This window comes from Gopherus evgoodei, unplaced genomic scaffold (assembly GCF_007399415.2).
Source record: "Gopherus evgoodei ecotype Sinaloan lineage unplaced genomic scaffold, rGopEvg1_v1.p scaffold_37_arrow_ctg1, whole genome shotgun sequence".
NCBI classification, from domain to species: Eukaryota; Metazoa; Chordata; order Testudines; family Testudinidae; genus Gopherus; species Gopherus evgoodei.
In genome coordinates, this window is record NW_022060049.1 from 1,367,349 (window position 1) to 1,393,442 (window position 26,094).

Consider the following 26,094-nt stretch of genomic DNA (forward strand, 5'->3'; position numbering starts at 1 on the left):
GGGGCTGCTTCTAGGCCTCTTTGGGGGTCAGCTGGTCAAGGGTTTGGACGTCATCCAGGAAGCGCTTGGGGGTCAGGATGTGACTGGAACCTGGAGGGGGAGAGAGGTCGTTGGCAGCGGTGGGCACAGTGGGGCAGGCATGAGGTTGGCATCACCCTCTCCCCCATCCTTGCAGCTGGACCCTGCTCTAGTGCAGGAGGGGAGGGGCTGTCTCCTGCCCCCCACGGCCTGGCACCGCACCCCTAGTGCCGCTGTACCCTGCATGGCCAGGCAAGAATCTACTCACTGACAGCGTTCCTCACCCTTGGTGTGTGGAGGGCGTGAGTCATATCCCTATGGGCGTTACTCAAGGTGTCTCACTGGGCCCCCACACATGCTCCCTAAGCAAGGAGAGCCCTGGGGAGTCAGGGGCCAGGAGATCAGGAGGCTAGATACAAGCCATGTGGGGCTGTGGGCAGGTGGGGCAAGCACATCTGTTCCCAGGTCCCTTGGTGTAGGAGGACAGAGGGTGACATGGGCACCCTGTGGGTGCTGGGCAGGCAGTTCTAGGGTCTCCCCCTCCCAGAGGGTCCCGACTGTCCCTGACTCAGGCATTCCAGCCACCCTCCCCCCAGGACTTACCCCACTCACCGATCACCACCTCCCACTTGCCCTCACTGGCCTGGGTCACTTCGTAGGCGCAGCGCATCTCAGACATGGACACTCCATTCAGCACGTAGATGATGAGGCACGGGCCCGTCGGGTACTCGACCGCTGGCTTGTTCTTGTGCCAATGCCTGAAGTAGGGGCTGGGAAGAGAGAAGGGCAGTGTGGATACCAGGGGCTCGCTGAGGGAATGCCAGGCAGAGGGGTGGGCACTGCCCACAGCCAAGAGGAGCAGTGTGGATACCAGGGGCTCGCTGAGGGAATGCCAGGCAGAGGGATGGGCACTGCCCGAAGCAGGCACTGAGGGAGAGAGGGGCAATGTGGATACCAGGGGCTCGCTGAGGGAATGCCAGGCAGAGGGGTGGGCACTGCCCGAAGCAGGCACTGAGGGAGAGAGGGGCAGTGTGGATACCAGGGGCTCGCTGAGGGAATGCCAGGCAGAGGGGTGGGCACTGCCCGAAGCAGGCACTGAGGGAGAGAGGGGCAGTGTGGATACCAGGGGCTCGCTGAGGGAATGCCAGGCAGAGGGGTGGGCACTGCCCGAAGCAGGCACTGAGGGAGAGAGGGGCAGTGTGGATACCAGGGGCTCGCTGAGGGAATGCCAGATGGAAGGGTGGGGCCTGGAGGAGGCTGGGGGGCAGGCCCTGCCCAAGGCAGTGGGACAGGAGCCCCAAAGCAGCCAAGAGGGAGTAGGGGAGGGTGGCACCTGCCCTGGGCTGGGGATGCTGTCTACAGCCCAGCCAGTCCCTTCCCTCCATCCTGGGCCCTGGTGTGTTGAGGGACTGCTGGGGGGCGGGAGACATGGTGAGAGGGGTCCAGGGCTCCAGGCTCTTGGGCATCCCCTCCCCTGTAGAGGACAGGGTCCTGGCCACGCACAGAGGCTCCTACACCCTCGGGGGTGGGGGAGTGTCAGGGCTCTGACCCTGGCTGGGCTGTGGGGGGCAGTCTTACCTGACAGCAGCCTGGGAGCTGGCTGTAGGGACCAGATCCAACATGAAGGGCCACAGCTTCTTGTCCAGTCTGTCCTCAGTGATGTCCTGCGGATGGGGGGGTGAGGCAGTGGGGGAGGACAGGTCAGCAGGGGCCAAGCAGCAGTAACCTCGGATCTGGTGGCCAAGCGAGACCCCTTGGGGGGGAGGGGTTGGGACAGCACCTCACTGAATGATTGACAACCTCTGGGGGGGGGGCAGCCTGGGGCCCCCTTTCCAGGGAGGGGCATGGGGAGCCAGCAAAGACCACGCTGACTCCTCCTGTGATGCCCCCACATCTCCGCACATCCCCATCAGCTGCTCAGTGCCCTGCTGTGAACTCCCCACTCATCCATCCTTATGGGGAGGGCAGAGACATCTTGCAGCTGGATCCGGGGCCCCGCACTTGGGAAGGGGGGAAGCAGGGGGCTGCCCTCAGTGCCCCTTCCCTGCTGCGGGCAGATCCAGGCCCTGCCTCTTGCCCCATGAGGTGTGTCCTGGTCACGCAGAGGGCCCAGGCTATGATACATCCGAATGCCACATAATAGGGGCTTTTACATTAATCCGCTGGGTTGACTTGTACAGGGAAGCTTAAGGCCTGACGATCTGCGGTTGGCGCGGGGGGGGGGGGGGCGCCCCTGATTGGATTAGGCATGGGATTGAGGCTACCACACCTGCCTGCCCCAAAATCCCACAGGAGGAACCATCACAGCGCTGGAGCAGGGGCCTGGGAGCCTCCTGCCTGTGATCTTTCAGGGACAGGACTCGGGCAGCGGGGTTAATTCTTGGCCTGGAGGAGCCCCAAGCCAGTAGGTTGAAGGCAACTAAATGTGCTCCCCTCACCCCCTCGAGGAATGCCCCACAGGCAGGGCGATGAGGGGTTCAGCCACCAGCAAGATTGGAGGGGAAGAAGTGACCATGTCACCGCTCACAAGCTAAGCAGTTTTGGGCCCAGACAGCGCTTGGACAGGAGACCTCTAAGGAAAAGCCAGTGGAGGGGTGCTAGTGAGTCAGCAGAGGTGCTCTATGATGCCAGTGCGGCACTAGGGGGCGCTGTACTGCAAGGAGTGGGCGGCAGGGGCTCAGCAGAGGGTGCTCTCCCCTGGCAGTCAGTGTTGGCCCCAGTGCGGTGCTAGGGGGTGCTGCACTGCAGGGAGCAGGGGTGGGGGGGCTCTGCAGGGGGTGCTCTCCCGGGACAGTCAGTGACCAGTACTGTGTGCAGGACTTCATCCTTCAGATGAACAACAAACAGCTGCTCCTCACTGGAGTTTAGGCCAAGGACCCTGCTGGCCATTCAGATTCCAGTGCCAGTCACGACAGTGTGCTGCCTGGACCCCTGCACTTCCAGCCCCACACACTGATCCCCTCCTGCCCTAGATTCTCAGGCTGTGCGGCTGTTAACAGCTGCCTGCCACTCCTCAGGAAGAATTCAGCCCCAGTGAGGGACCCCTATATAAACCGCCCGTGCCCCACCCCAGAGGTGGCAGCATCTCAGCACCGGGTAACAACTCCCCTGCACTCTTGTCTATGATTTAAGACCCCTAAGGATGGCAGCAGGAGAGGACTCTCTGATGAGCCTCTCACATGGCTAGATCCTTGCGCAGATACAGAAATGTGGATGTGCATCAGCCTGGGATCCACTAGCCGTCTTTTACCTGTATCCGCATCCTCACTGGCAGCAGCAAGCCCTCACAAGGGCTGGGGGGCGGGGAAGGGGTCCTGCAAGGAAGAGGCAGTGAGGGTAGGTACTGGGGGTAAGAGGCAGGGTGGAGGGGGCAGGGTCTTGAGGGGAAGGGGGAGTGGGGGGGTCTTGAGAAGGGGCAGCGTGGGGGCAGGGACTTGAGGAGAAGGGGCAGCATGGAGGGGGTGGGGGCTGAGGGGAAGGGGTGTCTCATCACGTGCTGCTCCTGGGGGGTTACGAGCAGCGACGACACATGTCAGCAGCAGAGCGTGTTGCATCACAGTGGGGTGGAGGGGTGGGGTGCCGAGGCCCCACCCACTCCAATCCCAAATCCTGCTGCCCAGGAGCTGGAGGGGACACTGGTGCTGCTCAAGCTGCTGGACAGGAAGCAGCATGGCGAGGCGAGTGGGTGCTGGACAGCCCCGACTCCGACCTGTCGCCCAGCCGCTGGCCCTGAGCGTGCTGTGTCCCCCGGGCTGCCTGAGCTGGACGCCACAGGTCAGGTGCTGCTGGGGAGTAGAGCCCTGCATGGTTGTGTCTGCAGCCGATGCACTATCCGCAGAAATGGTGCACGGATATGCAGGGGTCTACACATGGCTGACCTCAAACCAACCCCTCCACCTTGGGCCCAGCCTGCCAGGTGTGACCCCCACCCCCAAGGCCAGGAAGCAGATGGCCAGGTACCTCCATGACGTCCTTGAGCCTGGGGGTCCAGCAGGAGAGCCGGTAGGTGGACTCCAGCCACAACTTCCTTTCGGGTCGCAGCTGCCCCCTCTGGAGGAGGAAGGGAGAGGGGGTGAGAGGCAGCAGGCAGGGGGTGCAGGGTGGGAACGGAGGCAGACAGGGAGAGCGCGGCCTACCTGAGTCGCTCCAGCCGGGCTGGCAGGGGAGAGGCAGAGAAAAGAACAGAATGGATCACTGAGCAAGAGAGAGAGACTGATGGGAGGACAGAGCTGCTTCCCCTTATTCGCCGCAGATGCTCAGGATGGCAGTGGTCACCAGCTCCAGCTCCCTGGCGATCTGAGGTCCTGACCCCCAGGGTCCTCTGTAATGGCAGAAGAGGTCATCCCAGATGGGTCAAGTATCAGAGGGTAGCCGTGTTAGTCTGGATCTGTAAAAGCAGCAAAGAATCCTGTGGCACCTTATAGACTAACAGACGTTTTGGAGCATGAGCTTTCGTGGGTGAATACCCACTTCCTCAGATGCATCTTCCTCACATGCATCTGAGGAAGTGGGTATTCACCCACGAAAGCTCATGCTCCAAAACATCTGTTAGTCTATAAGGTGCCACAGGATTCTTTGCTGCTTTCCCAGATGGGGAGTAACTCAGGGGTCACCCTCATATCGGGAGGTTGTCACCCACTGTACAGGGACAGAGGTCACCTCTGTGCTGGGAGTAGGTCACTGCTATAGGGGGCACCCCAGGATGGCCTGGGTTCCCCTGTGCAGCACAGCCAGAGGCGTAGCGAGCGCCCTCCGTACCCTCCGACCAGAGGGGGCCCCGCAAGGAAGGGGGCCCCTAAAAGTGGCAAAAAAAAGTAAGGTATAACTAGGTAAGTGACATTTGACGCTATTGCACAATCCATGTCGGTTTTACTGACAAATCCGTGAAGTCATTATGATACATCATAATGCTATTGGCTACATCAGTTGTCTGTCGGTCAGTTTCGAATTTTAGTTGGACCCATTCAAAGAATGTATATTTGCGTTCATAATGGCGGTCGGCGGATAAATGTTATTAATTTAGTTGTTTAGTTTTTTTTCATTTCTGCATTGTAAGGGGCCCCGGACATATGTTTGGAGGGGGCCACGTTCTTTGTTGCTACGGCTCTGCACAGATCTGCCCCCTGGCATGGGTACAGCTGCTGGCCCCTGGCCCCAGTCCCTTACCCCAGGCGTGAGGGAGGTGCCCAGGAGCTGCATGTTGTGGATGATGTCGCTCTGCTGCTGGATGTTGGCATGCTGGATCAGCTTGCTGAGGATCTCCTCACTCACACCTGCATGGGGAGAGACAGGTCAGCACTAGCACCCCTGGGATGCACCCACAGCCCAGGCACATTCAGTCCGTGGCCCCAGGAGTCCCAGTTCCCTGATCAAACTCTGAGATCCTGCTCTTCCCACCCCTCTCAGAGCTGGGGGCAGAACCCAGGAGTCCTGGCTTCCAGCCCACCTCTAACCACTAGATCCCACTGCCCTCCCAGAGCTGAGAATAGAACCCAGGAGTCCTGGCTCCCAACACCATCCTCTCTAACCCCTGGGATCCCATGCAGTTAATGATCAAATTTAGGTTCTTGCTGCTCCTCTCTCCACAGGTTCTCTCGGGCGCTGGGGGCAAAGGTTTCTCTAGTTCCCCCTGGCAGTGCAGCGGGAGCCTCCCCTCTCCATAATCTGGGCTCCCCCTTCTGTGGCCAGCCAGGTGCAGTGTCAGAGCCGAGGCCTGGCTCTTTAAGCCTGTGAGGACTTGAGCTGGAGGGAAGGCAACTCCCCCCAAATCATTTACTGCTGCTTAGTGCAGAGGGGGAGGCCTGGCAACTCCACACACCCCCTGGCCAGGAAACTGGGCAGCCAGAGGAGCCACATGAGGGCACCTGGCCTGGGCAATGGGCACGGGGCAGTACCTGAGCAGGGTTACAGGAAGGGCCCCGGAGCAGGGCCCTGCCCCACTGAGCCAGCATGGGGCAGGAACTGATGGGGGAAGAGGGACTGTGCCAATGTCAGGGTCAGGGAGGTTCCCCAGGCCCTGGTGAGCTGGGGGAAGGGGCTGGATGCAGAAAGAAGCAGGGAGCTGGTCCAAGAATGGCACAAGGGGTGGACAGGGAACTGGTCGCAGGGGGCTCAGAGGCAGAACATGATATCTGAACAGCCTGCAGGAAGGGAGAGATGTTCCCTCTCCCTGCAGAGAATGGGCCGGGGGCTGCTCCGGGTGTGTGTCTCCATTTCCCCTCCCTGCAGAGAATGGGCCGGGGGGGCCGCTCCGGGTGTGTCTCCATCCTGCCTCCCTGCAGAGAACGGGCTGGGGGACTGCTCCGGGTGTGTGTCTCCATTTCCCCTCCCTGCAGAGAACGGGCTGGGGGGCTGCTCCGGGTGTGTGTCTCCATTTCCCCTCCCTGCAGAGAACGGGCAGGCAGGAGCGTGGAGGGTGGACACTGTGTGGGAAGGCAGCAGCAGGGAGCAAAGGCCGCATTGTCCGGCTCGCAGGCACCGAGAGGTGGGCAGAGGGGAGACAGGGCCGTAGAGCCTGGCTGGACACAGGCCCCGGGAAGCGGTTGGCCAGGAGGCGCCCTGCATGGCTGGGGAGGCGTGTCAGTCTGAGCAGTGCTATTCTCCCAGCCCCACAAGCCTGAGTACCGCCTCTAGGAGCACCCCCTGCAGCAGCAGCCCCCGCCCCCAGTGCTGCCCCCTGCAGGCCTGTGGCGTTACCGTTCTTCAGGAAGATATAGAGCAGGATGATTCGGAGCTTGTCATAGGCCTGCACGCTGGGGTCCAGCAGGATGGGCATGATGATCTTCATGGGGTCCTTGATCTTCTTTCCATCCATGTCAGTCCCCATGGCCAGGTCCTGGGGGGGAAGGGGAGCGCACACACAAGGCCCAGGTCAGGCCGCTCTGCTTCCTCCCATCCTGGCAGCAGAATGGGAGACACGATGGCCCCACGACCCACAGCTCGCCTACTCCCTGTGCCAGGGCCTCCTCCTCCCTGGGGTCGGCTCCCCATGGGGTGAGCAACGGGTCCCCAGGGAGTAACCCGAGCCCCATGTCCCTTTTCTGCACCCCCTGTGCTGCATGGGGGGGCTGGCCCTGGCTCCAGCGAGCTGCGGGTCTGAGACCCCTCTCTCCGGGCTGAGTCCATGAGCCAGACTCTGCCCCCCAGCCAGGCTCTTCCCACAGACTCTTTTGGTTACATGCTTCACTGGGGTCTGTACAGCACCTGGCACACAGACCCACCTGCTCCACACTGCACAGCTTCTGTTCACCCAAGGACTACTCCTTTTTCAGAGATATTGGCTAGTGTCGTTCGGTTGCACAGTCCAAGGAGCAGTTACATGCCTTTTGGTTACATGCTTCACTGGGGTCTGTACAGCACCTGGCATAATGGGGGCCTGGCCCATGACTGGGGCTCTTGGGTGCTACCATAACACAATTCATGGCAGCCCCTCTTGATTGAAAGACATCAGCAAATGTCTCTAAACCCAGACAGTGGCAAAGCCCAAATCCTAACTGGCCTCTGCCCTAAATCAGATGCCTGCATGTGCAAATGGGCCAAATCCTGAAGGTCGTCAACTCAGGATGTTCCTCTGTTCTGCTACAGACACCCTATCCAATAGACTGGCTCCCAGGGGGTTGTCTGGGGAGGGGTGGCCTGGCAACAAAGGCACCTGGTTGAGATCTGGGATCACCGGGGGAGGCTGAAGCAGGTGACACCAGGGCTGGAAGGTTACAGAGAGCCAGAGCTGATCTATTTTGTGTCTTTGTACATTTTCACCAGCTAAAGAAGCTCCCCAGAGCTCCCCCACCCCCAGTTGCTGCAGGATCTCAATGTGGTGAGGGGGACCCTGTGACCTGAACCTAGACAGACCCCGAAGGACTCCCAAGGGACAGGTGAGCTGGTGAGCGACACTGCGGTTGGGGGATGGTTGTTTCCTTTATGATCTGGGCTCTGTTAAGTGAAAAGCAATGGGACTAGACCCCTGCACATGCTGTCCATGTGCTCCATGCTACACTGACCACCTGACCCCTGGAAGAGGGAACCCAGCCGGCCCACATCTTCAGGGGGAGTTCTGGGAGAAGGGGGTTTTAAGCTGTGGAGCTACTTGGGGGTCAGTGCTGGGCCTACGGCCTAAGGCAGGTGGGCTGCGGGGCTCCATTTCTGTGAGGGGGTAACAGACAGAGTCAGTGCCCAGGAAATGGGACCCCAAAGCCTTTGGGGGGTGGGGGGGGTTAACAGCAGTCCTCCACCTGCTGCAGTGGTCATCCACACCCCAAAGTCTAACCCCTTCCATCAGGGGTATGGTGTAGTTCAATATGGCCACTTCCCATGGCCAAGTGCAATATGAGGGAGAAAAGGGGGGGACCCAGGCCCACCCGCTACTCCAGGTCCCGACCCTGGGACTCTCTAACAGCAGCCTCCCTGCCCTCCTTCTCTCCCCTTGCTTGCTGTCTGGTCTCCCTGGGTCACTACACCTCTAACCCTTTGCTTTAGGCCCTTCCCTCAGGGCCTATAGCCTAGCAGTAGGGTGACCAGATGTCTCAATTTTATAGGGACAGTCCTGATTTTTGGTCTTTTTCTTATATAGGCGCCTATTACCCCTGACCCCCATCCTGATTTCTCACACTTGCTGTCTGGTCACCCTACCTGGCAAGTAGCTGGCTAGAGTTCGAGTTCGAGTTCGAGTTCCCTGCCCCTGCCCCTGCCCCTGCCCCTGCCCCTGCCCCTGCCCCTGCCGGACCTCCCCTGTTGGATGTCTGGGAGGGACAGCCTGCTCCTTTCCTAGGCAGCCTTTATATATGGCTGAGCCTGGTCCTGACTGGCCGCCACTTGCTCAGCCCTCATTGGCTCTCCCACAGTCCTTCCCTGATTGGCTGCCTCTTGAAGCAGCTGCTCTGGCCTGCCCTACCCCAATCTCTCATAGGGGTGGGACAGCTGCCCCACCACAATTACCTTACAATATGGGCTACAGCTATAAGTGAGGTTAACACATACAGCAACTTACAAGCATTCCATAAAGTCTAAACACAGAGAACATTTTTATAACCATGTGACTGAGGTCCCGGGGGAGGGGAGCATGCTGCAGCTACTCAGTTAGGGCAAACTGCAAAGAATGGGGCAGACAATCCCCCAAATTAGCAGTTATTCTAATACTTAGATTCACCAAGCCAGCAACAAAACAGCTTCCCCAATACCTTACTGGTTACCCAGAAGCCAGAAATACAGTTCCCTTATAGCAACCCAGCCTTGAGCTTCCACCCAGGCAGCCAAGTCAAATATGATGAGAATTACTGAAAATTTAGTTCGTTATATAAAAAGTTTTATCAGTCCTAAAGGATCGAGCACATTACCCACCACGTTAATGAATATTTCAGATCTTACTCAAATCCATGCTAACAGCCAATTCTTATGAACTAAACTAAAATGTATTAAAAAAGAAAGAGAAAGTATTGGGTAGAGATCATTATACATACAGATATGAATAGAGTTCTTAAGTCAGTTTCATAGCAGAGATGGTGAGCTTTAGAGTTGCAAAAAGTACTTTCAGAATTAATCCATAAATTATAGTCCAGTGTCCAATAGACCTTAGAATTGTGACTCAAACTTCCCCTGACGAAGCTTAAGCAGATCTGAGATGAGAGGCTCAGGGCCCTACAGTTCTTTTTATAGTTTCCTAGCAGCCTCTTGACAGCGTGCAGTCCTTGGCTGAATAATAGGCAATTATCCTAGCTTTGAGTATTCCCTGAGCCTCACCGATAATTAGCTACATGGATTAACAAAAGGCAACGGCCCATCGTCAGCCATTCACAGGTAGTTTACTACAAACTTCAGAGAGAAATAAGGACAATGATATTACTACATTCACAGTTCATCTAAATGTTAACATTTCCTTTTGATCTCTGAATTAACAGAATACAGCGATAGACAGGAACCATTTGGTTACATTGTCAACCTCTAACAATATACATGTAATTTGTAAACACACAAAAAACACAGTAATTATCCACTAATATGTCTTTAAAGGTTGAATCTGGGTCAATTAGCCTGCTAGTTGTGTAACCCATTCTGGCCCTGTGTGAAAAACCCTAATACCTAGTTTAACAACACTAACAGCCAGGTGAGCCAGACTGGCTCCAGCTGTCTTTGTCAGGCTTCAGTTGAGGCCTAGAGGCCTTGACATGAGCTGACACTTGGTCTGCCAGCATCACAGTCTGTATTCCCAGACAGTGTGATCCCGTCTGTTGTAATTTTCCTTTTTTTATACCTCCAAGAGGTTTCAGTTGTTTGCAGTTCTCTCTGATGGTTTTCCATGGATAGTCTTAGGATGGAGCAAGGCCGGACAATGGAGCCTTGCATTACATCACCGACTAACCAGGGCAGGTATAACTCCCTCCTGCTTGAACAGGCCATCACTGAGACATATTATCCCTGGTGACTGACTTTTACTCCAAGTTTATACAGCATGTTGTCAATATAAAAACATCATTCCTTAAATATTACCTGTACATATGTATGTCCTTTAATGAGTACGAATCTTGACAAGTTATGAGCTTTCTATAGATACCTTATACATTACTGTTTATGAGCAATATCCTGCAAGTCTTGGTTGGTGTAGAGAGTTTGTCGGGTCAGAGGTGAAAGATGTTTGCAAAGAACAAAGGACCCTTTGCCAAGGAGTCTCTATGTCACACCTCCCCTTTCATTATTACCACCCCTTGGTGCTGCTCGTGTAATTCCACTAGCAGCCATTTCTGTAAGGTTTCTGGTATCATTACTCATAGGCCCCATGGCAAACAACCATTCTCCGTGGATAACTCCACTTTCCTGAAATAGCACGGGCCAAGCTGATTGTGTGATTTGGCCACCCTGAAAGTGCTTAGTGTATCGCCTTAACTAAAGCAGGGTCTGTGCTTGTTACCAGAGCAATTTCCTGAGCTGTAATAGGGAGGTGATGTAGGAAAGAGATTGTATCACAGGGTTTCCCACTCTCTTTCTCTGTGTAAAGAAGCAAATGGGACAGTGCATCAGATGGGTGTATGTGTGACACTATGTACCCCGGGGGAACACCCTGCACCCCCATGTTCATCCTTATAGGATTGTGCGGTTTATTCTACCTGACGCAGTGTATTTGGTTGAAGCGTGTCAGAGATTCCCCTGGGGATAACAAGCCTGGTACATATCAATTTCTTTGTTAAATTGATGAACTCATATAAGCTTGCAGCGTCCAGCAGGCATAACTGGACACTGCAAAATGGAGGTTCCTAGGGTTGTGTTTGGGACCAGAGATATTGGCTAGTGTCATTCGGTTGCACAGTCCAAGGAGATGTTACATGCCAGAGGCTGTGCATGAACAGCCCCGGAGTGGGGGTTATCACAGCAGAGCAGGGTGAGGCTGGCTCCCAGAGTCGAGGATTGGAGTGACCTAGCAGATCACTGGTCCAGATAACACCAGAGGGGAACATCACAGTATGATAAACATCATGCTGGTAGGTAGCTGAGATCACAGCCCATCTCTGAAGCTTAGCTGCCTCTAGCAGTGAACACCTGCCTTTGGGCCTAGGGTTTATGATCAGTGATGAGGTCAAATGTGTCTAAATAGGCCCTCATGGAGTTTAAGTCCCCCCCCAATGGTGCCGAAAGCCTCTTTTTCTATTTCTGAATAGTTTCTCTCAGCCTTTGAGAACATTCTGCAGTGAATGCTCTGGGGTTTTCACTCCCATCTTTACCAGTGTGTGCAGTGACAGCCCCAGCGCCTACAGGAGAGGCCTCACTCACAGACCAGCACTAGGGGGATCTCAGACTGAAATGTTCCAGGAGCCTGGAACGACTCCGCTTCTTTTTTGTGACCTCAAAACCCTTGTTTTCCTTTTCTGTCCAAACCGGCTTCATGTTTTTCCTTAACAGCATGGACATCAGACTGCTTAATGTGGCTACATTTGGAAGTAGCCTTCCACAGTAGTTTAACGTGGCCTGAAACAATCTATGCTCCAAGACATTCTGTGCTAGTGGTGCATTCTCAGTGGCTTCTCTTTTAATAGGTTTACCCTTCTCCACCTCTACAATGCTCCAAGTGAGTAACCCGATTTTGAAACATGTTCACTTATCTTTGCAAAAATATAACATTAGAGTTAACAATCTCTGTAGAACCTCCTCTAGCCTTTCTAAAAGTTCATAACAGACATCACCATTCACCCCCTGCAGCGCCTGACCACTACTCTTTGATACACAGCAGGTGCACTCCCCGCAAGGGGTCATAAGGTCATCGTTCACACCCAATAGCCCCTTCTGTGGCTTCACTGTCAAGTATTTTTTAATCTGGTTCCAGCACCCCCTGCTGGTAGGCTTGAGACAAGTCTATTTTGGAAACATCACTCCTGCTGCCAGTTCTGCAAATAAATCTTGTTGTTTAGCAATTGGATATGGGTCCTCTTTCAGCCTGGGGTTTATGGTGATGTTATAGTCTCCACACATCCTTATGTTGCCATCACTCTTTGGGGTTCACACAACTGGGGCAGCCCATTCAGTGAATTTGAACTTACACCGTTTTGCAATTTCTCCATTTGGTTTTCTTCTGTCTGTCGCAGAGCATATGGCACAGGTCTCTGTCACCAATCCACAGGACCAGTGCTATGAGCCCAGCTTTGCAACAGTCTCTGGGAGAACTCTTTCAGTGAGCCAGATCCCTTAGTGGCTTCACTCTTCCTCCAGGGAAAGCACATGGCTTCACCACCTCCTTAGGCTGGACCTCTGGGCCTTCAGCACCCTGCTTTGCACTGAGTGCTCCACTCAGCAAGTCCAACTGAGGCAGATAGCTGAGGGGGACTTGTACTATCTTAGGGAGCAATGCTTCTCCTCCACTAGCATCCGCAGGGACACCCAGCCCGTGCTGTCACACAGAAGAGTTTATTAGTTGGCTGGAACACAGCAAAGGAAGTCCTTGGTTAGCACAGAGAAAAGGAAGTTACAGCAGAGTCCATCCTGGTCAGCACAGAGCCCAAAGTTCTGTGTTTCCAATTGCTCTGTCCCAGTTCAGGTGTGTGACCAGAAGCCCTCAGAAGCCAACACTTAATCACCCCCGGCACCTCCCCAGTCCTTTGTTCTCCAGCTGGGCAAACACTGCTTGCTTCCTGCAGAGAAGTGAGCCATCCATGGTCATTGGTATCAAAGTCTCAGTGACTGGGTTTGCCATTGTCTTCTTGAGAACTCCACTGATATGGGACCCAAGCCCCAGACAACTAGGAGCCATTCACACCAGAGTCTCTGAGCCTCTGCAGAGAGCAAACAAACCTTTTTACCCCTTAGGGTAACTCTGAAACTCATAGGGGAAACTGAGGCACACATAGGCTTCATAAAATATATTACAGAAAATTCCCACTTTGTCACAGTCTAGCCTTCAGGAGTTTAGAAATGGCCTTGTCAGATGCAACCAGCCTTGCTGCCGTGCCTTCTACCAATCCCATGTCTGTACTACATACAGCTTTGTAGTTTTCCTTCAGTTCCTTCTCTCTGTCTGGCATGTGGTGCACCACACTCCAAGCTAGTCAAACATTGGAGACTCACTTTCTGCCCATCAACGGGGGACCATTTCCTTCTGTTACAATTAACTCTAATGGGGAACAGCTACTTTTATATTGCAGTGACTGGGAGACTGCCTAATACTCCTGTCTGCCCATTATTGTAATTCTGCAAAAGCACCTCAGTGTCTTTCAATCATCCCCTGGGCGATTTGTAACCCCCTGAGTGACCACAGGCATTGCCGCTCCTGTATCTAGTTCCAGGGTCAATGTCACATCATTTCCTTTTGCATTAAGATAACAAGGGAGATGATATGACCAAGCCTGTGTCATTATCATCCTCACCTCCTGCAGAAGCCCTTCTTCCTAGCAGGGCCGGCTCCAGGCACCAGCCAAGCAAGCTGGTGCTTGGGGCAGCAGATTCCAAGGGGTGGCATTCTGCCCAATCCTTTTTTTTTTTTTTGAGCTTCGCCACTTCCGCCGCCTCTGCAGGTTTTTTTCTTTTGGTTTGTTGCTCCTGTCACCCTGTAGGGGGTGGTGGCGTGTGTCACGGAGTCCCCGGGCGATGCTCTGGAACTGCTCCCCACAAGCCAGGCAGGACTTTGGGGAGCCTCCTCTCCCTTGGAGCAGACTTGTTCAGGGCAAGAAGCTCACACGTCTTCACCTCTTGGGTCTCTCCTTGGAGCATTCAGCATCCTCCGCCCCTCCGTGCACTTCCCACAGCGAGTCCGCCCCAGTGGGGTCCTGGGGAAGCCACCGGGTCCTGCACCCCCACTTCGCAGTCAGACGTGACTCTCAGCCAGCCAGTAAAACAGAGGTTTATTCGATGACAGGAACAGGGTCTAAAACAGAGCTTGTAGATACAGCGAACCGGACCCCTCGGCCAGGTCCATTCTGGGGGTCAGTGAGCCAGACCTTACGTCTGCACTTCACTCCTCGTCCCCAGCCAGCTCCAGACTATCAACCCCTCCAGCCCCTCCTCCTCTGCTCAGCCCCTTTCCCGGGCCAGGAGATCACCTGATCTCTTTATCTCCAACACCTTCAGTTGGCACCTTTGCAGAGGAGGAGCCCAGGCCATCAGTTGCTAGGAGACAGAGGGTCAGGCATTTAGGTGCATTGGCCCTTTGCTCTGCCAGATACTTAAGAACTGCCATGGGGATACTGAGGCACCAACACAGTATTCAGAGAAAACATTAAGAACATTCCTAGTTCATCACAGCGTGGAGAAGGGGAGCTGCTGGGAGTGGTGCCAGGTGTGCAGCAAGCCCGGCACACAGACCATGTCCTTCTCTGCCTGCCCACCGGAGCAGCGCGGTGCCCTCCCAGCAGGTGGTGCAGCAGGAGGGGCCGCATAGCGAGCGCCCCGCTTAAGGAAGCTCTGGCCGCCCCCTTCTCTCTCCTCCCACTCCCCGCTAGCTGGGGTGTGCACACCGCTGCCTGGGGTCTGCAGGGCTGGGAGTCCCCCTGCACCCGTGCTCCCGCCGCCCCGCAGGTATTTTTTTCCTTTTTGTTTTCTTGTTTTTTCTTCCCTTCGCTGTTCCAGCTGGCCAGCAGGCAGGTTTGATTCGTGCCCCCCCATTGCTCCGACCAGCCAGCAGGTTTCCCAGAATTCCCACCCTCCCTTTGCTGCTCCAGCCAAGAGACAGGTTGGTTTCCCGCCCCCACCGTCGCCTTTGCTGATCCGGCTGCTGCGCCAGTGTTTTGGGGTTTTTTCGCTTGGCGCGGCAAAAAAGCCAGAGCCGGCCCTGAGCCCAGGTCACAGAGAGACAGGGCAGGGCGCCGGGATCACACAGGCACATATAGCCCGGGTCACACAGACAGGGCCGGCTCCAGGCCACAGCGCGCCAAGCGCGTGCTTGGGGCAGCACGCTGCGGGGGGGCGCTCTGCCAGTTGCTGGGAGGGCAGCAGGCGGCTCCAGTGAGAGAGGCCTGCATGCCGCCGTGCTTGGGGCGGCGAAATTACTAGAGCCGGCCCTGCTTCCTAGTCTCATGGGGCCAGGCTATTTTCAAATGTTGGGGCATTTTTCTTTGTGGATTCAAAAAGCGTAATCTCCATGGCTCCCTCTAGTGGCAGTTTCTCATTATACACAACATTCAACTGTTTCTTAATTCAGGTTTCAGAGTAGTAGCAGTATTAGTCTGTATCAACAAAAACAATGAAGAGTCCTTGTGGCACCTTAGAGACTAACAAATTTATTTGGGCATAAGCTTTCATGGGCTAAAACCCACTTCATCGGATGCATGGAGTGAAAAATACAGTAAGCATTATATATGTGAACATATGGGAGTTGCCATTTGGGGGTTCAGTGCTAACAAGGCCAATTCAATTAAGATGGAAGTGGCCTATTCTCAACAGTTAATTAATTTTGTAGCGCTAAGGAGGCCAACACAATCAAGGTGTTTTTAACAGTTGATAAGAAGGTGTGAGTATCAGCAAAGGCTGGAAAAAAATTAAGCAGTTAAACACTGTAAAAATTTTTTAAAAAAAAGTGTTATAAAAAAAAATCTTGGTTTCTTTGCAGCCATTCTGAAGGAAAAAATGGGCCTTTCCCCAAAGGAATGTCTGTAAATAAGCCAGGCAAAAAAAAAAATCTAATTGAAATCATTTGACTATGAACAATTTAGTCAAATTCGCTAAAAAACATAAGGGGTTTCTACTGGAACTTAACTGCCCCCAAATATATACAAATGTACTCTATGCACAGCTGTGTAAAAATTAAAGCAATGTAAAAATGTTTTTTTAAAAAGCATGTATAAATATATTGTGTAAATATGTAAAGTGTTTAGGACCTAAACCAACACTCCTGATTTGTCAAACTGTTGATTTGTAGGTTTAAAATAAATTGGTTTTGTTTTTAAATAATGCCACTAAAATCCATTTGAATCTTTCATTTGAAGTTGCAAAACCAAGAAACACTTTTTGCTATACATGGGTAACCAGTGTTGTTTGGGTTTGGTATTTAGCATTTAACCCTTAAGGTACCTTAATGCTTTATAAGTTTAATATCTTTTTAAAAGACCAAAGTCGTGGCTGCAGCAGGGCAGTCAAAACCGAAAAAATTAACAAAAAGTCTAAATTTGTTTTTTGGTAGCAAAATGGCAAATAAAAGCTGTAGTGTAAAAAAAAAAAAAAAGACAGTGCCCCACACTGAGCCTTAAGGTGGCTCTGTGTAATTAAACTGTCACTTTAATAAGGGTGCATAAAAACTCTGTAAGCACAAAAAAAAACCCCAACCCCCCATAAAACCCATTTCCACCGTATGTAAAACTAACTCACCCATTGTGGAAACTACTAAAAAACCAAGCAAAAGAAAAAAGAAAAAAGCAGAACTCTGCTTTAACCCTGCTAAAACAGAAAGCTCTCACAGCCCCAGCCCTGCGTTTCCCTGGTGAATCACAGTCGTTTGTTCGTTTGGTGGCTAATAACATGGCAGTGGCTGCCACGCTACTACAAAATATTTAAAAAGGGAACCGACATGAATGTCCGGAGGTCACTCTGGAGTAAAAAATTTGCCTTGGTAAAGGCATCCTCACTGGAAAAATTAAATACTGTGGCCAAGAAAAGCATGCCTGGTTTACTAATGAAAGTGCAATAATAATAATAATAATAATAATAATTTAAAAAATCTGTAAAATATGCTGCCGTTAATTTAGAAGAGGAAGTTATTCAGGGACATTTAGATCATGGATCGACTCAGCATGTCAAGCTCCACGCAATTTATCAGGTTTTAAGGGAATATAAAAATTCCCCACAACCCCTATATATTTCTGCTAACAGTAATTTTTATGTAAAGGAAATACAGTTTTAAATACATAATTGGTATAAAAATGGGTAAAAAGCAGCAAATAAAAAGAATATTGCATATTCAAAAAAATATTTATTTACCAGTGGGTAACAAAAAACCCTAAACAGTTAAAGGTACGACATGTAAAAGCACACAGTAAAAAACCGGGTATAAAAACCACCTGAAATAATCAGGTAAATACAATAGTTCAACAGCATAATATAGCAGTTGTAACCAGAAATAAATAAATAAATAAATAAATAAATAAAAGTCTGTGCTAACACATCTAAGCTAACAAATAGCACATAAACGACCCTAACCAAATTTAAAACAAACAAATAAACAAAAAAGTTGCTTAATGTAGCCCATCAGTTAATGAATAAAAAAGTAAAATGGACTTTAGAAAAGCTAAAGCAAGTAGCAGACTGGGAGTGTATGGTGGATGATGTTAAAACATGAGTGCGAAATTGTGAGCCATGTGCTCAGGACAAGACTTGAACTATGCACTGATAACCCATAATGCACCAACGAAGGCTTGGGCTGTAGCACAGAGTTCAAATTAATTTTATGAATAAATTGCCAAAAAGTAAAAGAGAATGTCAGTATTGATTGGCAATAATTAATTCCTTTTCAGAATGGATAAAGGCATTTCCTACGAAAAATAATAGCGCCAGGGTAGTGGCCAAAAAGTTTTTTTAATAAAGTAGTATGTAGATATGGCACCCCAAAATAATAAATCCTGACAATGCAAGAGCCTTTGTAAAAAAAAGAAATCTTTGCACCAATAATACAAGCCTTGGAAATCAAACAAAAGCTCCATATACCATCCTGGCCTCAGTCCTCAGGCCAAGGAGAGCCCATAAACCGCACTATTAAAGAAGCGCTCTGGAAGAAATCACACAGAAAAAGACTGGCTGGATAAACTGCCTGAGCAGTAATAAACTAAGAATAAAAATCCAACCCTTTCAAGTTCTGTTTGGACACACAATGCACCTAATGATTGATCCTAGTTCCATAGTATAGGGCCTAGAAGAGAGCTCTGGTTTGATTATTTTCAATGGCTTAAACAGTTACAAGAAAATAAAATCACCCTCCAGTGTAGGTTAATCAGGCCATCAAACACATACACAACAAAATTCAGAAACAAAGGCCTACAAAGGCAGCCTTGTGGGAAACAGGGGACCACGTCACGTACCTTAAAATGGGAAAAAGGGGCCACTCACTGGAATCGAAATGGATGGGCCCTTACTCCCCAGCGGGCTGCCTTAGCCCCTTGGCACACTGCATCGAAACAGATGGAAAACTGAAATGGGAACGTTTCACAAATTGAACTGTTTACATAAACACTGATTTTGAATTGGTTGCAGAAAAGGACATCCCAGAACCTGAGCATGAAACGTTACTTAACCACCACAATTTTAATCCACAGAAAATGAGACTCCAGTGTAAGGCCTGGCTTTACCTGCTTCTGGGAATTTTCAGTGCCCAGATAATTAGAGCGATCATGGGAGAAAATGCAGCCTTCCTCATAAGCCAATATTTAAGGAATAATTTACTCCCTGCCAACCAATCATGGATTCCTACCCGTGATCTGGTGGTCCTCATGAAATAGTATAATAAAAACACTAGCCGACCCTTAAGACCCTTATGAAATACCAATATGTATGCCTGGGAAGGGGAAGTGGGACTTCAAGTGTACCTTATAAACACCACAAAAATACCAAACCACTGGGAAATAGGGGTTAAAATAGAGGGTCCTAATGGCAATGCCACCTGGAGTTCCAGCTATCCACAACTACTAATCAATCAGTGAGCCAAGCCTGTTAAGACAGGAACAATGTGGGGTACTGTCCAATACCCCGTGGTGAATTGGACCTATGGTTCCCAGATACATGCACCAGAATCTGGACCAGAGACTAAGCATTTAAAAAAGGTTCCCCAATTAAAATAAATTGTTTTGTGACTCAAAGTGATCCAGTAAAAGTCTTGTTAAATCCACTATTAGTAACAAATAAAAATTGGTATGAATTGAACTCTGCTGAATGTGTCTAAATTGGAACCCAAAATGTTCACCATACTCCCTTCCTATTATAATGGCCTGGATAAAAATACATCAACACTCTAATGGCCGAGCAAAACTAAATATAGTAGACACCATATTACGAGGAGTTGGTTTGGGAGCAAAAATTATAAATACTATAAACCTAAAGGTAATTAAGAATAAGTTAAGTTCCTTGTCACAACTGCAAGATAGTTTCATTCACAAACAGGCAGATACTACTGTGGACTTGGTACAAATAGGTCTGGGAAACCTAAAAGCAGCATGGAATATGTGGCGATGGCTGAATACCACTTCCTGGCTCCTGTATAAACAACAAATAAAGTTAGAAAATAAAACTGCCTTGGCCATAGGATGTACTGAGATGAAAATTCTTATATGAGCATCACTTGAACATGAAATGTTTTGGGTAATATCTAAAAATGTAGGGTATTAACACATCTTTTAAAACAACAGAAGAGGTCCTTGCTTGATGCCTACAAATATGAATGGATGCAGCATATTTCCAGCATGGTTAAGCCTGATTTGTTATTAGGTGACATTTATGTTAAAATTACTCCCCAATAGTCTGTGGAGACAGAAATATGGAAGGTAAGCCCACTCCCAAAATCAACTATGGGATCCTCTTGGCTACCCCAGGTTATGGGTAAGTGGGTTGGAAAAGAGGAGAAATTATTGGATGCCCGAGGGTGTACGAAACAGAGCCCTCAGAAGTGAGTGTGCTCATCCTTACCTGTCACCACAGAACCATGCAGCAAGGACACATCATTAAAAACATGTGCTTAGAATGAACTAAAAAAGGTGACTCCATTTTTACAAGAAACACACACCAAAAAAAAAAAAATTAAAAAGCATGTCATTCAAATATCACATGCCAATAAAAACATGCTAAAAATTGCTAAATCTAAAAAAACCGTGACAGCCTATCACTGGTACAATGTTTTTACAAGCTGGTCCCCGACCTCTAAGGGCATATTGTCTATTATGTTTCACCCATTACTAGTTGTGTTAATATTGTCCTGTGTTTGCTTGTTAGAAATGTGTTGTATGTGCTGTTAAACAACAACAACAAAAAAGTTTGTTAAATTACAACCACGAGCTCAAATTGTCTCAGTATATTCCTATAAAACAATTGTATAAAATATGACCCACTCAAGAATTGTTCTCGAGGGGTCAAAAGGGGGACACGTAGTAGTAGGATTTTATGTTCGTATTTTATATAATTTAGAATGAAGAATAAAGAATAATAATGTAGCATGTATTAAATGTATTGGTGTGTGATTTGATCATATCCTGCCAGCCACCCTTTTTGAATAACAGAAACGAATGGCCTAATGGGCCAATGGGTAGAGATACATCAACCAGAATCTGTGTCTGGACTGATTTCAGAGCAGAAACAGACCTTTGAGGTCTTGAGACCTTTGTTGTAGGTTTAGCATTTTAGATTAAGTCCAAGAATGCCATGATTGTTTTCTTTTGCATTGCAATGTGATGTTCCTGTTCAAAATATTCTGTGTAAATTAATTCTGTTTTGTGCGTGAATGAGGAATGTATGTGTAAAGAGGTAAGTGTGAAGGCCATCGCTGAACCAGATGTTCTAGGGAGCACTGGAGACAGATACAAGGGCTCCAGGAGGCTGCAACATGCCCCTATTGAAATGTCAGAGGACAGCAGATTGACGCCTCTAAAGATGAGACAGGCACCTGTCAATGGGGACAAAATAGCTGTGATCAAACCGAGCATGGGATAACTCCCTGAGGAACTTGATGAAGGAACAAAATAAAGAATAAGAAAGATAATTAAAAAAACCCAAGCACTCATCAAACAACAATTGATTACAGCATGATGGTGCAAAACTCATTGGTCTCAATGAAAGAAAATCACTTTCTAAACAGGGTGCCTTGCCATGAAACTTTGGGTTCGTCCTGCCAAGACTTCTCTGGAGCATCATTTCGTAACCAACGGAACCCGGCTCCTCCCTACCCTTGATCAACCTAGCTGGCCACTAGATTGATCTGGACTCTGGACTGGTAACTATAGCATTGACTGGAGGGACAATGTGTGTGTGTGTGGTGTGACTGAATGCATATACTAATTGTATCTTCAGTAAATGCATCGTATTGCCTTTTCCCCTAAAAAAAAATCCCATGTGCTTCTTATAAGCATAACACAGACAGGTCAACCACCAACAGTCAGGGCCCCCAGCTGCTGGGCCTCCCTCAGGGCTCCTTCTGCAGAGCGTCAGAGTGCAGGTCTGCTCACTTCCACTGGCCACCTCCATGTTGCCAACACTCTCCACTGGAAACTCATGAGTCAGATCCTGCAAAATCAGGATTTAGTTTAAAATCATCAGAGTTTTTTTTAAATGAAATGTGGGTTCTCTTTACTTCCCTTCTGGTTTCTGGGCCTTTAAGGTGCTCTCAGGTACCATTTCCCTCTGCCACCACGCAGGCTAGAAACGTACTGTTCTAGTACAAGTAGGTACTAGAGGTCAGAGCCTCCCTGCTGGGGCTGAAAAAAAATCCTAAGATTTGACAGCTCTCTCACGAGCTCATGAGTGAGGCTTAATTTTACTTAGAAATTGTCTCACTTGCAATAAATTTGTGAGGGTTGGCAGGTCTGCTACCTGCAAGTGAGCTACTCTGATCCTGTTTTCAGCTCCTCCTCCAGCCTGTGTATGCATTGCAGGTGTGGTGGTGCAGAACAGCCTGTGTCCAGAGCAGCTCCTTAACCCCTTCCAATCCAGTATGGTTTACTTTTTAGAGTTCAGAATGATAACATACAAGAATCCAAAATAGAGTACCCCAAGCAGGCTCCTCCCTCTGGCACAGAAGCAGAACACACCCCTTCTTGCTACAGGCTGGCTCTTTCCAGACTGGTGCAGATCATACACTTCCCTACAGAGCCCCCAGCCTGCAAGCAGGACCAGGAAACCCCCTGAGAATTTAAAATGATAGATCACAATTTTAACACAGTTTTCAATACACTACAACCACTTAGCCCAAAATCCTCCTAGCTTTTCTCAGGGTCAAACATTTTTTTTTCTTTTTTGGCCAACTTGGCTTCCTTGCTGCTTTCTCCATGTTCTTCTCTGGTGCTTCTGCTGCAGTACAATCACTCCCCGGCCCCTGCTTTTCTTATCACCTCCCCACCTCTGTGAAACTTCTTAGACTGCAAGACCCAGCCACTGCCTGAGCTTGCATAGGATGTGGTTGTTCGGCGGTGGTTTTCCATTATTTCAGCTAACATAAAGCAAAGAAGCATTTAATTGCTCCGTCCTTTAGCCTGAATCCAGGGCAGCTGTCACACCCAACACCTTCAGCAGGGTGTGGTTGCCCAGCCCCCAGTGCAACAATGTGCAGCCGGACCTTGCATGTTGGGGATATTCAGCAAAATTATTGTTGTACAAAGAGCAAAAGTCCCAACAATGCAGGTGGCCAAACTCCTTCATGGGGCAAAGCAGGAACAGCACATGACAGAAGGGAGACACATTCTCTTGCACAGTGAGGAGCCAAACCAAGAAAGGAGGTGACACAGCTATACACAAAGAACGAGGAGTACTTGTGTCACCTTTAGAGACTACCAATTTATTTGGGCATAAGCTTTTGTGGGCTAGTGTCCACTTATCAGATGCACAGAGTGGAACATACAGCAGGAAGATACAGAAAACATGAAAAGGTGGAAGTTGCCATACCAACTGTAAGTGGCTTAATCAATTAAGATGAGCTATTATCAGCAGAAGAAAAAAAACATTTTTGTAGTGATAATCAGGATGGCCCATTTCAAGCAGTTGGCAAGAAGGTGTGAATAACAGTAAGGGGATACTTAACATGGGGAAATAGATTCAATTTGTGTAATGACCTAGCCACTCCAAGCCTTATTTAATGGTATCCAGTTTGCAAATTAATTCCAGTTCAGCAGTTTCTCGTTGGAGTCTGGTTTTGAAGTTTTTTATTGAAAAATTGCCACTTTTAAGTCCGCTACCGAGTGACCAGAAAGACTGACGTTCTCCTGCTGTTTTTTGAATGTTATGGTTCCTGATGTCAGATTTGTGTCCATTTAGTCTTTGGCATAGAGACTGTCCGGTTTGGTCAATGTACATGGCAGAGGGGAATTGCTGGCACATGATGGCATATATCTGTCGGAGAAAAACGAGTCCTCACTCCTGAGTTTGAAGCAAAAAGCCAGAGGCATCTTTATTTTCCTGACACTTGCAAGGGGAGAGTACTCACGGGCATGGGTTCCCCTCCCAAGGCAGGTCTCTGTTAGATAAACAATTAAGGCAAGCATTTATATCTTTTGTCACATTGCAGGTTCTCTGACTTTTTGTCCACCAACCATAGTTTCGAGTCGGATGGAGACCACTCATGCAGTTGCTCCAGTACGATCAGGTTAACCAGATCCTCCTTCGTCTGGGCCCCATCTGCCCACTTGTGGGCATATCCCTGGATGGCCACTTGTAGATATGAGACTTCAGGGGTTTTACGCTGACTCCGGAACCTTTCCCGGTACATCTTGGGAGTCAGCCCAAACTCGTGTAGCAGGGCCTTTTTTAATAGTTTGCAGTCCCTTGCCTCCGCCCCTTCCATTTGGCTGTACATCACCACGGTTTTGGGTTCCGCTAAGGGGTGAGAAAATGGAGCATGTCTGCCAGGTCAACCCTGTGCTGCTCACAGGTGTTCTCAAAGGCATTCAGGAAGTCATCTATGTCCTCCCCTTCCTTATGCTGGGCCAGGATGCACTTATCAAAGCTCCATTCAGTCCTGGGTCCCCCATCACTCACCACAGCTAGGGGCTCACTGTTCCTCAGCCTTGCCAAATCCAGCTCATGCTGATGCTGCTTTTTGCGATCTTCTAGCTCTTTCAGTTTTAGCTCTCTCTCCCATTCCAGCCGCCTCAGCTCCATGGACGGGGAGGTCTGCCGGGAGGATCCCCTCCTGGCTGCAGGAGTCAGATGCCCTTGGTATTCGCTGGGCTCCTCCCAGCCCCGCCCCTAGGCATAGGTAGGAGGGGTCTCAGGATGCCCTCAGCAGCCTTTTGACCACTCCCAGCAGGGACAGACACTGGTACCTGCCTTGCATCTGTTGGGCTGCTTCCCTCAGAGACAGGGATCAGCTCATCCGAGCGATCCTCCTCTTCCAGCTGGGCAGTCATCTGTTCTTTGGTGAGCTTCCCAATGCACAGCCCCCTCTGCCTGCACAGCTCCACCAGGTCGCTGTTAAGGCGCTTAGTATATATCTTCCTGTTGGCCTGTGTGCTTTCAGCGTCCCACGGTTTCCAGGAGGAACGCCTAGTGTGCCAGCCCTTCTCCAGGTCACCACCTCTCTCCCAGGGTCAAGCCGTAGACTCCTCTGCCCCTGAGCCTGCTCATCAAAGTCCCCAGGGAGATCCCATTACAGCAACAGTCCTTCTTGCTGGTCACACACTCCCAGGGGTTAAGCGTAGCTCTTCCGCCCCCTGAAATCGCTCCTCCCTGAATCTTCAGCATGCCTGGTCCCTGTCAATCTCTCTTCGTTATACTGATCCCCAGTCGCTTACTGCAAGAAGCACTGTCAACAGGGTGCAGTAGATCTCACCTCTAGCACCAGTTGTGATGGAGTGTGGGGGAGTCAGGGCCCTGCACCCCCACTTCCTGCAAGTCACTGTGACTCTCAGCCAGCCAGTAAAATGGAAGGTTTATTAGACGACAGGAACACAGTCCCAAACAAAGCTTCTAGGTACAAACAGGACCCCTTAAGCAGGTAGGGGGGCAGGGAGCTTAGCCCCAGCCCTCTGGCTCCCTCCATTTCCACAGCCAGCTCCAACCCCCTCCCAAAAAAACCCTTGCAGCCATCTCACCGAGCCTCCCCCTGGCTCCTCCTCCAGTCTTTGTCACCTGGTCCCAACCTCCCTCTTGGCTCAGGTGTCATCCCTACAGTGAAGTCACCCCCATGCTATCCCATCACCAATGCAGACAGTCCCAGTAAAACTCCCCTGCAACATTCCCAGGCAATCCACCCCACTCCCTACTGCATCACAACATACACCAGCCTTGGTAAACCTGAGCAGATTACCAAACACTTCAGGCAAACTGACTGGTGATTATACATTATAGACAAAAAGTCAGAGTTAGTTACAAAATGTGTGTGTGTGTGTGTGTGTGTGTGTGTGTATTAGCACGCAGTCTAAACTCTCAACCTTATTAGACTGAGCAACATCTAGATTAAGCAGCTTTTCTCACTCCACTGGATATTGCAGTTTATAATACACAGGTTTTACCCTTGAAACCTGGGCCAGTCTCCTCTGCTGGAGTCCTCAGTCTTCTTGGTGTCTTTGTTGCTTGCAGCGGTGGGGGGAAAGGGGGCAGTGGGGAGGAGAAAAGGCCAAGCATGAGGCCACTGTATTGTTTTATACCCTTAGTCCATGTGCTTGGAGAACACAAGTCTAGGCATGTCTGGTGGGTATTGCTGAGTCACCAGGCAAGGTAGGGCAATTCCCCTAGTGTGGCCTTGTGCAAGTGAGTCATTGCATTGCAGCTTTCTTGCTGGACAATGACTGTTAATGGTTGTTTGACACCCCCTTGGGCATTAGTTAGTTCCCTTGTCTTTGTCTCTGGAGAGCTAGTATCTGGGCGCTTCCCAAACTCACAGCATATTTTAGTGAAAACCATACAGCCCAATTCTTATAATTGTATATGCGTTAATGACACACATATTCAGATGGAACAGTGGGTTTCAGCAGATCACAACCTTTCCCC

General features: G+C 50.2%; 1 protein-coding gene across 1 annotated transcript; it reads right to left on the bottom strand.

The window, feature by feature from the left end:
- LOC115642070 (syntaxin-binding protein 2-like) lies at positions 1-25,650 on the bottom strand. Its single transcript, XM_030545451.1, has 7 exons — positions 25,617-25,650; positions 6,715-6,853; positions 5,185-5,291; positions 3,979-4,068; positions 1,597-1,682; positions 631-788; positions 1-90 (listed from the first exon to the last, which is right to left on the bottom strand). Exons 2-7 carry the CDS (start codon positions 6,842-6,844, stop codon positions 11-13), a joined length of 651 nt encoding a protein of 216 aa, XP_030401311.1. The 5' UTR covers positions 6,845-6,853; positions 25,617-25,650; the 3' UTR covers positions 1-10.
- Positions 25,651-26,094: the final 444 nt, after the last annotated feature.